This window comes from Podarcis raffonei, chromosome 6 (assembly GCF_027172205.1).
Source record: "Podarcis raffonei isolate rPodRaf1 chromosome 6, rPodRaf1.pri, whole genome shotgun sequence".
NCBI classification, from domain to species: Eukaryota; Metazoa; Chordata; class Lepidosauria; order Squamata; family Lacertidae; genus Podarcis; species Podarcis raffonei.
This window is the reverse complement of record NC_070607.1, coordinates 81,653,507-81,665,911: the sequence shown is the minus strand read 5'-3', so window position 1 is coordinate 81,665,911 and position 12,405 is coordinate 81,653,507. Positions and strand designations below refer to the sequence as shown.

Sequence of the window (12,405 nt, the reverse complement as noted above, 5' to 3'; positions counted from 1 at the left end):
TTGGGAGGGCCAACTTTTGGTGGGTTGTTGATTTTAACACTAATATATCCATCAACATGTTATCTATCCACCAGGTAAAAGACACACTTAGAATTAAAAAAAATGATGAGCCCAGGAATATGTTAGAAGCGCCTCCAAAACGGCCTCCCACACGAAAATCCACTCCCTGCAATCTCCCCACGCCACGATTCTTTCCTCATTTCAGTGTTATAATGCGGTGTGTGTGTGTGTGTGTGTGCTGTTAAACAACATGGGAATCAGAAATCCTTGTTGATCTACCGCAAAACACCCTACCAGCAGATCTCGAGCTACCCTCCGCTTTCCCCGGATCCTAGGCTAGCTAGACGGACCAGGGGATCCTATTCCATGCAGCAGAATCCCACGTATCTGCACAGGGAGGACAGCCGCAACTGAACTGCATCACTAACACGCTGCAGCGATTTGAGGTGTGGGGGGGGGGGGCTGTCCTACAGAAATTGCTTTCCGGAGTATGGTAGGGCCCGGCTGGGGTGGAAGATGCCGGCAGCCTCACACACAAAAATCTAGGCTATAAAGCGTTTGCGAGAGTGGGGGGATTCGTTCCTGGTATATACTGTGAGGCGCACACGCGTGCCGCTCCAAAAGGGAAAAGTGTCTCTACGACCACGTGTGTGTTTGCGCGTGTGTCTGCTATGGTTCACTGCAAACCTGACCTCTTCCTATTCCCGGTTTATTCCACGGATACCCCTGCCTTGACGTGCTTAGTGGACTGGAGGCGGGTTACAAAAAGATGCATACGTCGTTGAAGGGGAAATTAGCTGCGGAAATATATCGCCGCTGAACGCTATGGAGGCGATCTACAGAACGAGGGACGCACTTTCCTCTTAATTGCATGCGGCAGAAGGAGAGCTGCGCACACGCCGGAGTCGAAGCCCTGCAGCCGGGTCTTCCTTCTTTGCAACGCTTCACTCGATGCGCGTCCCGCGGAAAGAGAATCGAGATCTTCCTTCGTGGGAGCGGCGCTCCAGCCTGGAAAGGTGGGATTTGCTTCTTCCATGCTCACGTTCCGCGGGGATGCGAGTTTCACGCCCACTTGTTGCAGTGTGTGTGTGTGCGCGCGCGCGCGTTCCTGTTGCATGTACAGTACAGCCCTGGATGCGAGAAACGTGCGCTGGCTCTCTGCCAAGCAAGAGCACGCGTCCACTGGGATGCGCGTCGCGGCGTGCAGACCTGTTGCAGGCAAGCGCGTCCCGGCGCCCGTTGCGCTCAGGGCGCACTTGGCCGCCGGCTGCCGACCTCGCCAAAGGGCGGGCGCGGAGGGTCGCGCACGCGTCGGACTCGTGTGCAGGGTGTGGCCTCCGCCTCTCTTGCGCGGGAGCCATACCCCAGGCCGGGCTTCCTTGGGTGCCGGAGCCGCCGTTGCCATGCCCGTGCGCTCTCCTTCCAAAGGGCGCAAGCCGAGGGCGTCCCGTGGGCTCAGCCCCGCCGCCGCCTGCGCGCCGGAGTCTCCGTCCTGGTTAGCGGCGCTGCTGCTCACTCCCGGGCTGTTTCTCCACCTGCTATGCCCGCCCAGGAGGAGAAGCGAAGCGGCTGTTGCAAGTAAGTGAACGGATCCCCTCCCTCTCCTCGCTTTCCTCCGACAGGCGATCTTCTAGGCGCGCAGCTCCTCGCCGAACTTCCCGGGTAAGTTTCTCGGGGGGAACTTTATTCAGTTCCGGGAAGCAAAGCAGCGGATTGGATTGGGGAATCCGGTATACAGATCCGCCGCCGCTACAAGCTCTTGGGTCATTCCGGGCTCCAAGCGCTTAATGCAGGTTTAGAGACCCCTTAACGGCGATTACTCTTTTTTCAAGCCCACCAGCGCGGAGATTTAAGGGAAAGTGCCGGCGTGTTGTTGTCCGTCCCCCCCTCCCTTTGCGCGCCCCACCCTTTCCGTATTGGAATACGGAGGGAGGGGTTAATCCAGATTTAATGCGCGTGGTCTGCTTTGACTTTCGGTCCCAGGGACACTTGAAGAACTACCGGAGCTGGTAGTAGGATGGTGTGGGAATAATGGTGAAATATTTTGCTCGCCATAAAATTATCCACACATTCCTCTTACATCAGTCACCGCGTCTGGGAACGGTGTTCTGTTTTGGTGAAGATCCGCTTTCTCCTGCTTCTTTTCCGCCCCCGCTATCCCATCGGTATGTGGTCTGATTTTAGGCACGATTACTGAGAACCAAAAGCCTCCCTCTCCTCATTAATTCGGTGGGATTCACTTCCAAAGCATGCATGGGGCTGTAGCTTTAATTTTGGATCGCTCCCTTCATTTCCCTCTTTTCCACCTTCCACAGCCCCAAGACAAGCCTCTCCAAACTGCAGTTATGGAGCCCCACCACTACAGCAGGTTGAATCCAATCTATCACTTGGTGCAGGCTGTCTGGTATGACTTGGGTGCTTGGAAACGTTGACTGCATCTGGTATCATAACTGCATTGGATTCCATGTGCAAAACCCCAAAGCTCTTTTATTTTCACATCCCCAAACAAGACTTCTTTGCTTTGCTTGGGGGGACAGAAGTGCTTTGGAACAACTGAACTTCTGCAGTTGTGCACCTTTGGAAGCCCAGGTCTATTTCCCCTCAGTTGTTTTCCTTTGCAATCAATTGAGTGACAGCTATCTGTGTCAATCTTTGTGATAAACGTGGCGTATTGTTGATATGGCATATTATTGGCATCAGTTCTCCTGCCTCCAGTATCACACTCTTGTTTCGTGTCGGATGCTTTCTCTCAGTTTGAGCAATGTGGTGCATTGAAGTTGGGAAGGTGAATGAATTTCATACTGATACTTTATTCTAAGCTAGATTTTCTGTTAAAACCAGCTTTATTAGTTGTCTTCATCACTGATACATCTCCTTTGTCTGCTCTTTGTGGTGTTTTCTGTTGCTGAAAATAATCATGTGTTTTAGCATTTCACTGCTCTAGTTCTTGAGGTACATGTTAATGGCTGTTTTGCGGCTTGGTAACAGTTTCTGCAGAAGGATGTAGCCTATCTGAAATAAATTTGCAGGGGAAATGGTCACACTCCCATCCCATCAACATCCAGCAACAATAGCTCTGTAGTTGGAATTAATAGCAGAGTGGATTCTCTGTATTTGCAGAACAACCTTATGGGAAGAAGTAATGTTTTTCTGCAAAATGTATTTCTTCTCCTTAATAGAGTCTGTAATAGACTTTCTGCAAAGCCCAAATTTCGACCACTATTGAATACATGTGTTGATTTTCCCCTGGTCTTTAGGTACTGAATTGTCCTGCTCCAGTTAATAGCTGCAGTGAGATAGTTAAGCATAATATTTATTTTCAGATATTGTAAAAACTTGGATATGCTGATGGACTCATTTTGTTATGCCTTTCAGGTCTGCCTTGTAGTGAGCAGCAAAAGTTTAAGGTGACCTTGTCAGTGTGCAGGTCTTAAATCTGCCAAATCAGAATTTGTGAGGTTGCCTTGTGGTGAGGTTTAAGGTATGTTTCAACTATTGAAGAACCATCTCTTGAACCCTAAACTTCCTTTGAGCTTTACCGAGTGTAGCGTACATAAATAAAGTGGTGGTATAAAGTGGTACCTCGGGTTAAGAACTTAATTCGTTCTGGAGGTCCGTTCTTAACCTGAAACTGTTCTTAACCTGAAGCAACACTTTAGCTAATGGGGCCTCCTGCTGCTGCCGTGCCGCCAGAGCACAACTTCTGTTCTCACCCTGAAGCAAAGTTCTTAACCTGAGGTACTATTTCTGGGTTAGCCGAGTGTGTAACCTGAAGCGTATGTAACCTGAAGCGTATGTAACCCGAGGTACCACTATATTAGAAGATCCCCCTTGGATCACACCCAGCCCAGCATCAACATAATACAAACATAGAAAGCTGCCTTCTATTGGGACAGATAAGTGGTCCTTCTACCTCAGTACTGTCTACACTGACTGGTAGCAGCCCACCCAAGATTTTAGACAGTTGTCTTTTCCAGCCGTAGCTGGAGATTTCAGGGATTGAACCTTTGACTTTCTGCATGAAAAGAAGTTACTCTGTTATTCAGCTACAGCCATGCTTCTGTTGCTTTCCAGCAGCTGTTATTCAGAAGTAGGGATGGAAAGATCTGTCAAGTTTGAGATTTTTCCAATCCTAAATTTGTGATTTACTTGTTTTTTTTTAAATCATTACGAAATTCTTCAGCAATTTAGGGCAAAATTCTCCTAACGAACACATCTTTGTATGCAGTTTTGACTAACACATTTCTGCAAACAATTTATCCTAATATTGTGCATTTTTGCTCGCTGTTTCCATGGCTAAGCACATTTTCACCTAATATTTGCACTTACTTGGTTGGAGAACTGCATCTCAAAATTCAGATAAGTGTGAATTTTGAAAGAGGCCTGTGTTTTGGTCCTTGTTTCAGAAAGTGTGAATTTGGTAAATTCAGCCTTTAATGCGAGCCGAATCAAATCCCTCCTCCATCCCTACTCAGAAGCATGCTTTCTCTGAAACCTGGAGGTTACATACAGGTATCATCAATTGATTTTTCTTCCCGAAGGAAAAGTCTTTCAATGAGACCTTCAGACTGCTTAAACAGCAGATAGCTTTAGTTTCTTGTAGCAATGCCTTTTTTTGGCAAAGCCCATTCATTATATTGATGCTTAACACTGCACCAGGAGATGCTTTGCTAGGGTGGTGGGTGGAAATAATAAAACGGTAGCTAAGACCGTTCCAGACGTCAGACGTCTGTTCAGACTTTTATGACTTGCTGCAGAACCCGTTTTCATCCATGGAGTGAATCGAAAATTGCTTGCACCATGGAATAGTAACAATCCCTTTTTTGCAAGTTCGGTGATTACATCAGAGATGCACTGCAGAAATCCAAATGCTGCAGAGGGAATTTGGAGGGGTGTGTGCAGATGATCAAGAGTGGAATGTTAACACTGAAGTTGCTGCTTCTGTTTCTTGCTGTGGAAAGGGCAAATGTCTCTGGTCTCTTTAGCCTGGCATTGTCTTGGATTCTTGCAGATAAGAGGACTGATCACACAGCTTTCTAAATTTGATAGCCGGGGGGGGGGTCCTTCATCCTGCTGAGTCTGATTAGTTGCTTAGGAGATGTGCCTATGCATGTTTACAGAGAAATCTGTGTTCAGTGCTACTTATTCCCAAGTAGGCGCACATAGGATTGTATATGCGTCTCCCAATTCGGCCGCTCTTAATATGGTCTCTGTATGCATCCCGTTTGTTCTCATGTGAACACACACAGAAGCAGCACTGTAACACTGTGGACTAAGGAAGCTATTCGGTAAACTTTTTCTCAATTAAACAAATAATATTTTTTATTATTTATACCCCACCCATCTGGCTGGGTTGACCCAGCAATTCTGGGCGGCTTCCAACATATATAAAAGCATAATAAAACATCAAACACTTTAAAACTTCTCAGTACAGGGCTGCCTTCAGATGTCTTCTAACAACTGTTTATTTATCTCCTTGACATCTGATGGGAGAGTGTTCTACGGGGTGGGCGCCACCACCGAGAAGGCCCTCTGCCTGGTTCCCTGTAACTTCACTTCTCACAGTGCTTGGTGCTGTATTCGCTCATAGATTGAATTGACGGCAACACAGCCCTTCATGCAAAGGACCAAGGCGTTAAAGACGGTTTAGTCTCCACATCCAGAGAACAGTAACAGAGAACAGAACCCTTTGTAGAAAGATGCTGTCACACCGCTGGTAGGTTAGCAGGTGAAACTATTCAAACATCTTGAAAACACAAGAGGCCCACACAAACCTGCAATATACCTTGCCCTGCGGTAGCCAACGAGATGATGTTGGACTCCAACTCCCATCATCCCCAGCAAGTATGGGTAATAGGGATGATGGGAGATGTAGTCCACAACACATCAGCTACCCACTGTAAGCGACTCTCCCAGCACACAGGTTGCGTGGTCCAGTCCTGCCATCTTTCTTGGCTGCCGCCCAGTGGCTGCCTCTGGTAATGGCAGGTTCCTCTTTCTTACCACCATTGGCCCCAGGTGGCTGTGCTTTCATCCCTTCCTTCATCCATTGCTATTTCATCCTATTTTCCCACATCAAACCATTAATATGCCCTCATCGCAAATAGCCTCTTTGTAGGCTTCACGCTTCTTTCAGTGCACACACCACTTTGTTGTCTCTCTCATCCCTTCCATTGGCTGTACAGTGGTACCTCTGGTTACAGACGCTTCAGGTTACAGATGCTTCAGGTTACAGACTCCGCTAACCCAGAAATAGTACCTCGGGTTAAGAACTTTGCTTCAGGATGAGAACAGAAATTGCGCAGCAGCAGCACAGAGACAGCGGGAGGCCCCATTAGCTAAAGTGGTGCTTCAGGTTAAGAACAGTTTCAGGTTAAGAACGGACCTCCAGAACGAATTAAGTTCTTAACCCGAGGTACCACTGTATAAACAATATGCAGTGCATGGGGAATGTCACACAAACCGAGACCCTGAAATGTCTGTTTATTTTTCCGTTGCAGAAATCTTGTAGCGGGAGCAGCAAAGGGATGTGAAGCCACCTGGTGACCAAGATGACTCTCTTACCAGGCGAAAATTCGGACTATGACTACAGTGCCCTGAGCTGTGCTTCGGATGCCTCCTTCAACCACCCTTTCTTTGCTGAAACAGAAACGCTCAAGGGAGTCTTTTACCAAAGGGCCAAACTCATCCACCCCTCGGAAGAACTGTACGAAAGCATTCGCCCGGAAGACCGGAAGCATCACATCATCATCAACGTGGGTGGCTTCAAGTACTTGCTCCCATGGACCACTCTGGATGAGTTCCCCATGACCCGCTTGGGGCAGCTGAAGTTCTGCAACAACTTTGACGACATCCTCAACATCTGTGACGATTACGATGTGACCTGCAACGAGTTCTTTTTCGACCGTAACCCCGGGGCGTTTAGGACCATCTTGACTTTCCTACGGGCAGGGAAGCTCCGGCTCCTGAGAGAGATGTGTGCGCTTTCATTCCAGGAGGAGCTGCTGTACTGGGGCATCGAGGAAGACAACCTGGAGTGGTGCTGCAAGAGACGGTACCTGCAGAAAATGGAGGAGATTGCGGAAATGAATGAAGCGGAGGACGAGTTCGCGGACGGTGAAAACCAATGCGAAGCTGTGGCGGAGACGAAAGCCGGGCGTTGCATGAAAAGGTTGCAAGACATGGTGGAGAGGCCCCAGTCTGGGATTCCGGGGAAGGTCTTTGCCTGTTTATCGGTGCTGTTTGTGACTATCACTGCCGTCAACCTTTCCATCAGCACCATGCCTGGCTTAAGGGAGGAAGAGGAGAGAGTAAGTTGATTTTAAGATGCGTAGTTGATCTTAAGATGCGTAGGGAGCTATCTTCAGGCATGTGGGGGGAAGCCATCTAAATGGAAAGGAAGTTGGTGTGATGGTTTTGCAGACCATCAGTGCAAGTATATGTGGACACCAAGTATATGTGGACATGCAAAGCTGGTTTTTAAAAAAATGGGTGGAATAACAAACTTGGAGATTCATTCACAAAGCTGCTCCGTGATCACAGTCAAACAACCAGGGCCCGTTCCTACTTACATTAGGGTAGGAGCGGGCAGCCTCTACTTCTGCCTCACTTCCTGCCTTGACGAAAACCAGAGGGAACATTGCACTATTGCCACAAGAGCCAGTAGGAAGGGAGAGAGGCACATGCTTGACCGAACCACAGGGCATCACCTAGGGCAGTGTAGGGACCCTCTAGGGCAGGCATAGGCAAACTTGGCCCTCCAGCTGTTTTGGGACTACAACTCCCATCATCCCTAGCTAACAGGACCAGTGGTCAGGGATGATGGGAATTGTAGTCTCAAAACATCTGGATGGCCAAGTTTGCCTATGCCTGCTCTAGGGGAGCGAACCTCTAGGCCTAGATGTGGATGGCAGGGGGTAGGGGAGAAATGTGCATTAGGGTATCTTTAAGATCTGCCCTTTGGTTCTTGCTTTAGCACTGAAGTGAAAGGGGCCACGACTAATTCTGCTCTAAGACCCTGTCACCTGGAGTCCTGTGTCCTGTTCTGGGTACCGTACTTTGGGGGAGGATATAGACAAAATGGTTCAAAGGAGGGCAGGAACGATGGTCAGGGATATGGAAAACAAGTCCCATGAAGAAAGTTGAAGGAATTGAGTAAGTTTAGACTGGAGAAGAGAAGACTGAAAGGGGGGGGGGGGTGGTACTGCCTGTAGGGCTGTGACATACTGCATTCAGCAAGCGTACATACAGCCTGTGCATGCAAATAGCTGTGCTATGCAAATCAACAAATGTACTCTCACACAAACACTTGTGCATATGGAGAGAGCTTGTACCCGTGTTCAGTGTAGCACATGAAGAAACATATCGAAGAGGAGAAAGACTTTACTGCCTCGGTGGTGAGTTCTTCTATACTGGAGGTCCTCTAGTGTCTGTTGCAGGACGTTCTCTGCTTCCCACTGGCTTCAGGGAGTGAAGAGTTAACCCTCCCTGCAGAGAAAGAGAAGGGGCAGCAGAGAGAAAGGGGCAGCTCCACCTGCTTCTGCTTTCAACCCCGGTCTGTCTTAGTAAAGGTAAAAGTAAAGGGACCCTTGACCATTAGGTCCAGTCGTGGCCAACTCTGGGGTTGCGGCGCTCATCTTGCTTTACTGGCCGAGGGAGCCGGCGTACAGCTTCCGGGTCATGTGGCCAGCATGACTAAGCTGCTTCTGGCGAACCAGAGCAGCCATGGGAACACCGTTTACCTTCCCTCCAGAGTGGTACCTATTTATCTACTTGCACTCTGACGTGCTTTCAAACTGCTAGGTTGGTATGCGGCCCTAAACATTAAAGAAAGAGGATTTCCTACCCTTGATCATAGAATCATAGAACTATAGAATTGAAAGGGACCACAGGAGTCATCTTTTGCCCAGTGTGGGGCTCAAACCCACAACCCTGAGATTAAGAGTCTCGTGCTTTGCCAAATGAGCTATGCCAGCTGTACAGCTTCAAAGCGTGGTTAACACAGCAACGTGAACAGGCACCTGGGGATCAGGGGGCCAGTCACATCTGGCTATGCAGACAGCAATATTAAGCACAGGGTTACTGTCACCGCCCCGGAATCACTCAAGCATCGAAGAAAGTGAGGGCATGATCACACTGGGCTGAGCAAATGTCCAGAGTCCAGATTTATTAAAAGGGTGCAGCTGGCCATGTCTAAGTTTAGCATGGTTTATGTAGAAAGGCAGTTTATAATATAAATCTATAAACTTTTTTATTTTTTTAAATGTAAACTCTGAGGAAACTTGGATAACCTGTCCTGGCAAATCATGTGGAAAATTTGACAAGAGCTGGTAGCTGCTGCCCTGCATAGCTGCATGTTCTAAAGCGAAAATTTAAGCCTAGTGAACAGCGCAGGGACATCTGGTGCTAAACAGGCATCATGGGGTTGATTATGTCCTTGGAAGAGAAAACCAGGTAAGAGTAGGATGTAGGTGATTTGGAAGCACTTTAAAACAGCCAGAACACCGCATTTTAACCCATTTTTAATATAAGTTGCAGATCAGCAAGGAGCGCTATGTTGTATTGTTGAGAGTTTTTCATTTTGAAAGTCTTTATACCCAGAAAGGTGGCCATAAAATATTTTAAAATTAAAAATGAATACATAAATAATACAGTCATACCTCAGGTTACAGACGCTTCAGGTTGCGTTTTTTTAGGTTACGGACTGCCGAAACCCGGAAGTACCAGAATGGGTTACTTCCGGGTTTCGGCAGTCGCGCATGCGCAGAAGCGCTAGATTGCGCATGTGCAGAAGTGCCGAATTGCAACCTGCGCATGCGCAGATGCATAGCTGTTGGTTGCAGACGTGCATCCCGCACGGATCACGTTCACAATCCGAGCGTGAAGATGCAACACATAGATACACTCGCATAGGTGGCTTCTTAAAAGCATTGGGCAAACTTCTGTGTTCTTAGCAAAACCTTTCTGCCAGCTGTTTCTTTGCTTACGCAGTCCCCTTCTCTCCCACTCCAGGGCGAATGTTCTCAGATGTGCTACAATATTTTCGTAGTGGAATCCGTCTGCGTGGGGTGGTTTTCCTTGGAGTTCCTCTTGAGGCTCATCCAGGCACCCAGCAAGTTTGTGTTCCTGAGGAACCCCTTGACCCTGATCGATATCGTCGCCATCCTCCCCTACTACATCACCTTACTGCTGGACAGCACTTCGCTGGGCAGCAACAAGAAGCCGACCTCCGGCAACATCTATCTGGACAAGGTGGGCCTGGTCCTCCGCATCCTGCGTGCCTTGAGGATTCTGTACGTCATGCGGCTGGCCAGGCACTCGCTGGGCCTGCAGACTCTGGGGCTGACGGCCCGCAGGTGCACCCGCGAGTTCGGGCTCTTGCTGCTGTTCCTCTGCGTGGCCATCGCGCTTTTTGCGCCCCTCTTGTACGTGATCGAGAACGAGATGGCGGACTCTCAGGAGTTCACCAGCATCCCTGCCAGCTACTGGTGGGCCGTGATCACCATGACGACGGTGGGATACGGTGACATGGTACCCAGGAGCATCCCAGGCCAGGTGGTGGCCCTGAGCAGCATCCTCAGCGGCATCCTGCTCATGGCCTTTCCCGTCACGTCCATCTTCCACACGTTCTCGCGCTCCTACATCGAGCTGAAGCAAGAGCAGGAGAGGATCATGTACAGGAGGGCGCAGTTCTTAATGAAAACAAAGTCCCAGTTAAGCAACGCATCACAGGGGAGCGGCATGTTTCCGAGCCTCTCTTCAGAGACCAGAAATGACGGCTGAAACGGAAGTTTCCATGTCTGCCCTGTTGCCGAGCAAACAGCGACAGGATTTCTCTCTCTCTTTTTTTAATCTCGGCATTTGCTTCTGGAGGCTTTGGGGAGAGATGGCATTGTACAAATAAACACGCAAAGGGCTTTTAGCCATTATGACCGTGGGGACTTGGTTCATCATTATGTTGTATTAGCATTGCTATTAGGGGGTGGGGGATAAGATGGTTGCTTTCCAGTAGGTTGCACAATTTGGGATCATGAAATGGAGATTTGTTTATTTTTTAAAGGAAGAGCAACGTGCATCGTTAACCAAAAGGAGAACAGTGTAAAATTACATACTGGGCACAGCTGTTGCCATTTGTAATGTAAAGAGGCAGGCCGTTTTCCAAGAGAGAACTGACTGTGAATGTCAACATTCTGATCTTTCGGTTAATTGACCTTTTGTTGTTTATTTTTACCAAACTTTGTGAACTATAACATCTCGCAGATCCAGATTTAATCCTTGGATGTATAACCCTGTTGTTTGTACTGGAGTTAGGAAGTTTGTGGGTCACATTTGAAGTAGGCTTAGGAATGTTTTATTTTCTTGCAACTCCCCCCCCCCCCTTGCTGACCTCCCAAGCTTCAAACACAGGACCCATCAAGCAATTTTGGATTATATTCTGAAGATAAGCAATAGCGGCGTCTTTCAGCTATAATTTAAATTGCAGCAGCAAGCTGCTTGTTTCTAAGGCCACTTCTCAATCAGGGCATTTCAACCTACAATTCTCATTGACTCCAGCAAGCATGGCCAGTGGGGGGGAGGGATGATGGGAGTTGTAGTCCTACAACATCTGGAGGACTACCAGTTCTCCATCCTACCTTCAATGAAGCACCCACTTACTGCTGAGTCAAGTAGCATTTCCTGATAGGCGGTCAGGCACAGCCCCAGTGTCGCTGGATGCGATTTCTCTTTTCTGCGAGATGGCTCATTATGTAAAGTGTCTCATACCCGGTTCCATCGTGTATCCAATACCAACAGGAGCTCACAGCTTGCTTTTAGCACCATTTCCCTTCAGACTGGTTAGGCGTAGAAAGGAGATTTGGAAGGGGGGAATAGCTTTATAACTCCCCTCCTGATTTTTCGTGTGCATCATCCTCTGAACATTTATGAGAAAACATACGGCAGTCATCCTCTTGTCTCCAGGATACTGATTGTGCTAGATTGACCTGATACAGCTGTCCTTCTGTTCCACACCCTCTAATGTTAGTAACACAAAGCTAGATAACAGAAAATCCAAACAGAATATGCACCCAAATGCCACACCAGTCATTGTCTCACGGTTGTTTTCTTTTGCACAGGATAGAAGGAAATAAAACTCGCTATGTCTTAATCCAGCTCCGTTGCCGAAATTACTAGTGTGATAGCTGCAACAACTTCTGGACATATGGCTCCTTTCAAGGAGCAAAGGAAAATACCGGAAGCAGTTGCTGGAAATGTAGAAAAGAGGATATTATATGGATGAGTCATTGGAAACTTAGTAAGATTCCCATGAGTGAAACCTAAAAGGCGTAAAGCCTTTTGTTAATTGCCTTGTCCTTCCTTACTGTGGTAAGCGCACCATAGCAATTGGATGAAATATTTTCAGAACAC

General features: G+C 48.1%; 1 protein-coding gene across 3 annotated transcripts; it reads left to right on the top strand.

The window, feature by feature from the left end:
- The first annotated feature begins 628 nt into the window (after positions 1-628).
- On the top strand, positions 629-12,149 carry KCNG1 (potassium voltage-gated channel modifier subfamily G member 1). 3 transcript variants are annotated; one of them, XM_053394258.1, is made up of 3 exons: positions 629-1,016; positions 6,501-7,310; positions 10,012-12,149. In XM_053394258.1, exons 2-3 carry the CDS (start codon positions 6,552-6,554, stop codon positions 10,780-10,782), a joined length of 1,530 nt encoding a protein of 509 aa, XP_053250233.1. In that variant the 5' UTR covers positions 629-1,016; positions 6,501-6,551; the 3' UTR covers positions 10,783-12,149. The 3 variants fall into 3 exon arrangements, with proteins under 3 accessions (XP_053250233.1, XP_053250232.1, XP_053250234.1); XM_053394257.1 differs by lacking the exon at positions 629-1,016 and adding an exon at positions 1,119-1,578; XM_053394259.1 differs by lacking the exon at positions 629-1,016 and adding an exon at positions 1,911-2,165.
- Positions 12,150-12,405: the final 256 nt, after the last annotated feature.

What these genes read in the sequence shown, in the direction of transcription:
- KCNG1 (XM_053394258.1), top strand. Translation starts at nt 6,552, where the DNA reads ATGACTCTCTTACCAGGCGAAAATTCGGACTATGACTACAGTGCCCTG. An exon ending in TAAGGGAGGAAGAGGAGAGA is followed by an intron (nt 7,311 to 10,011) that starts GTAAGTTGATTT and finishes CTCCCACTCCAG; the next exon opens with GGCGAATGTTCTCAGATGTG.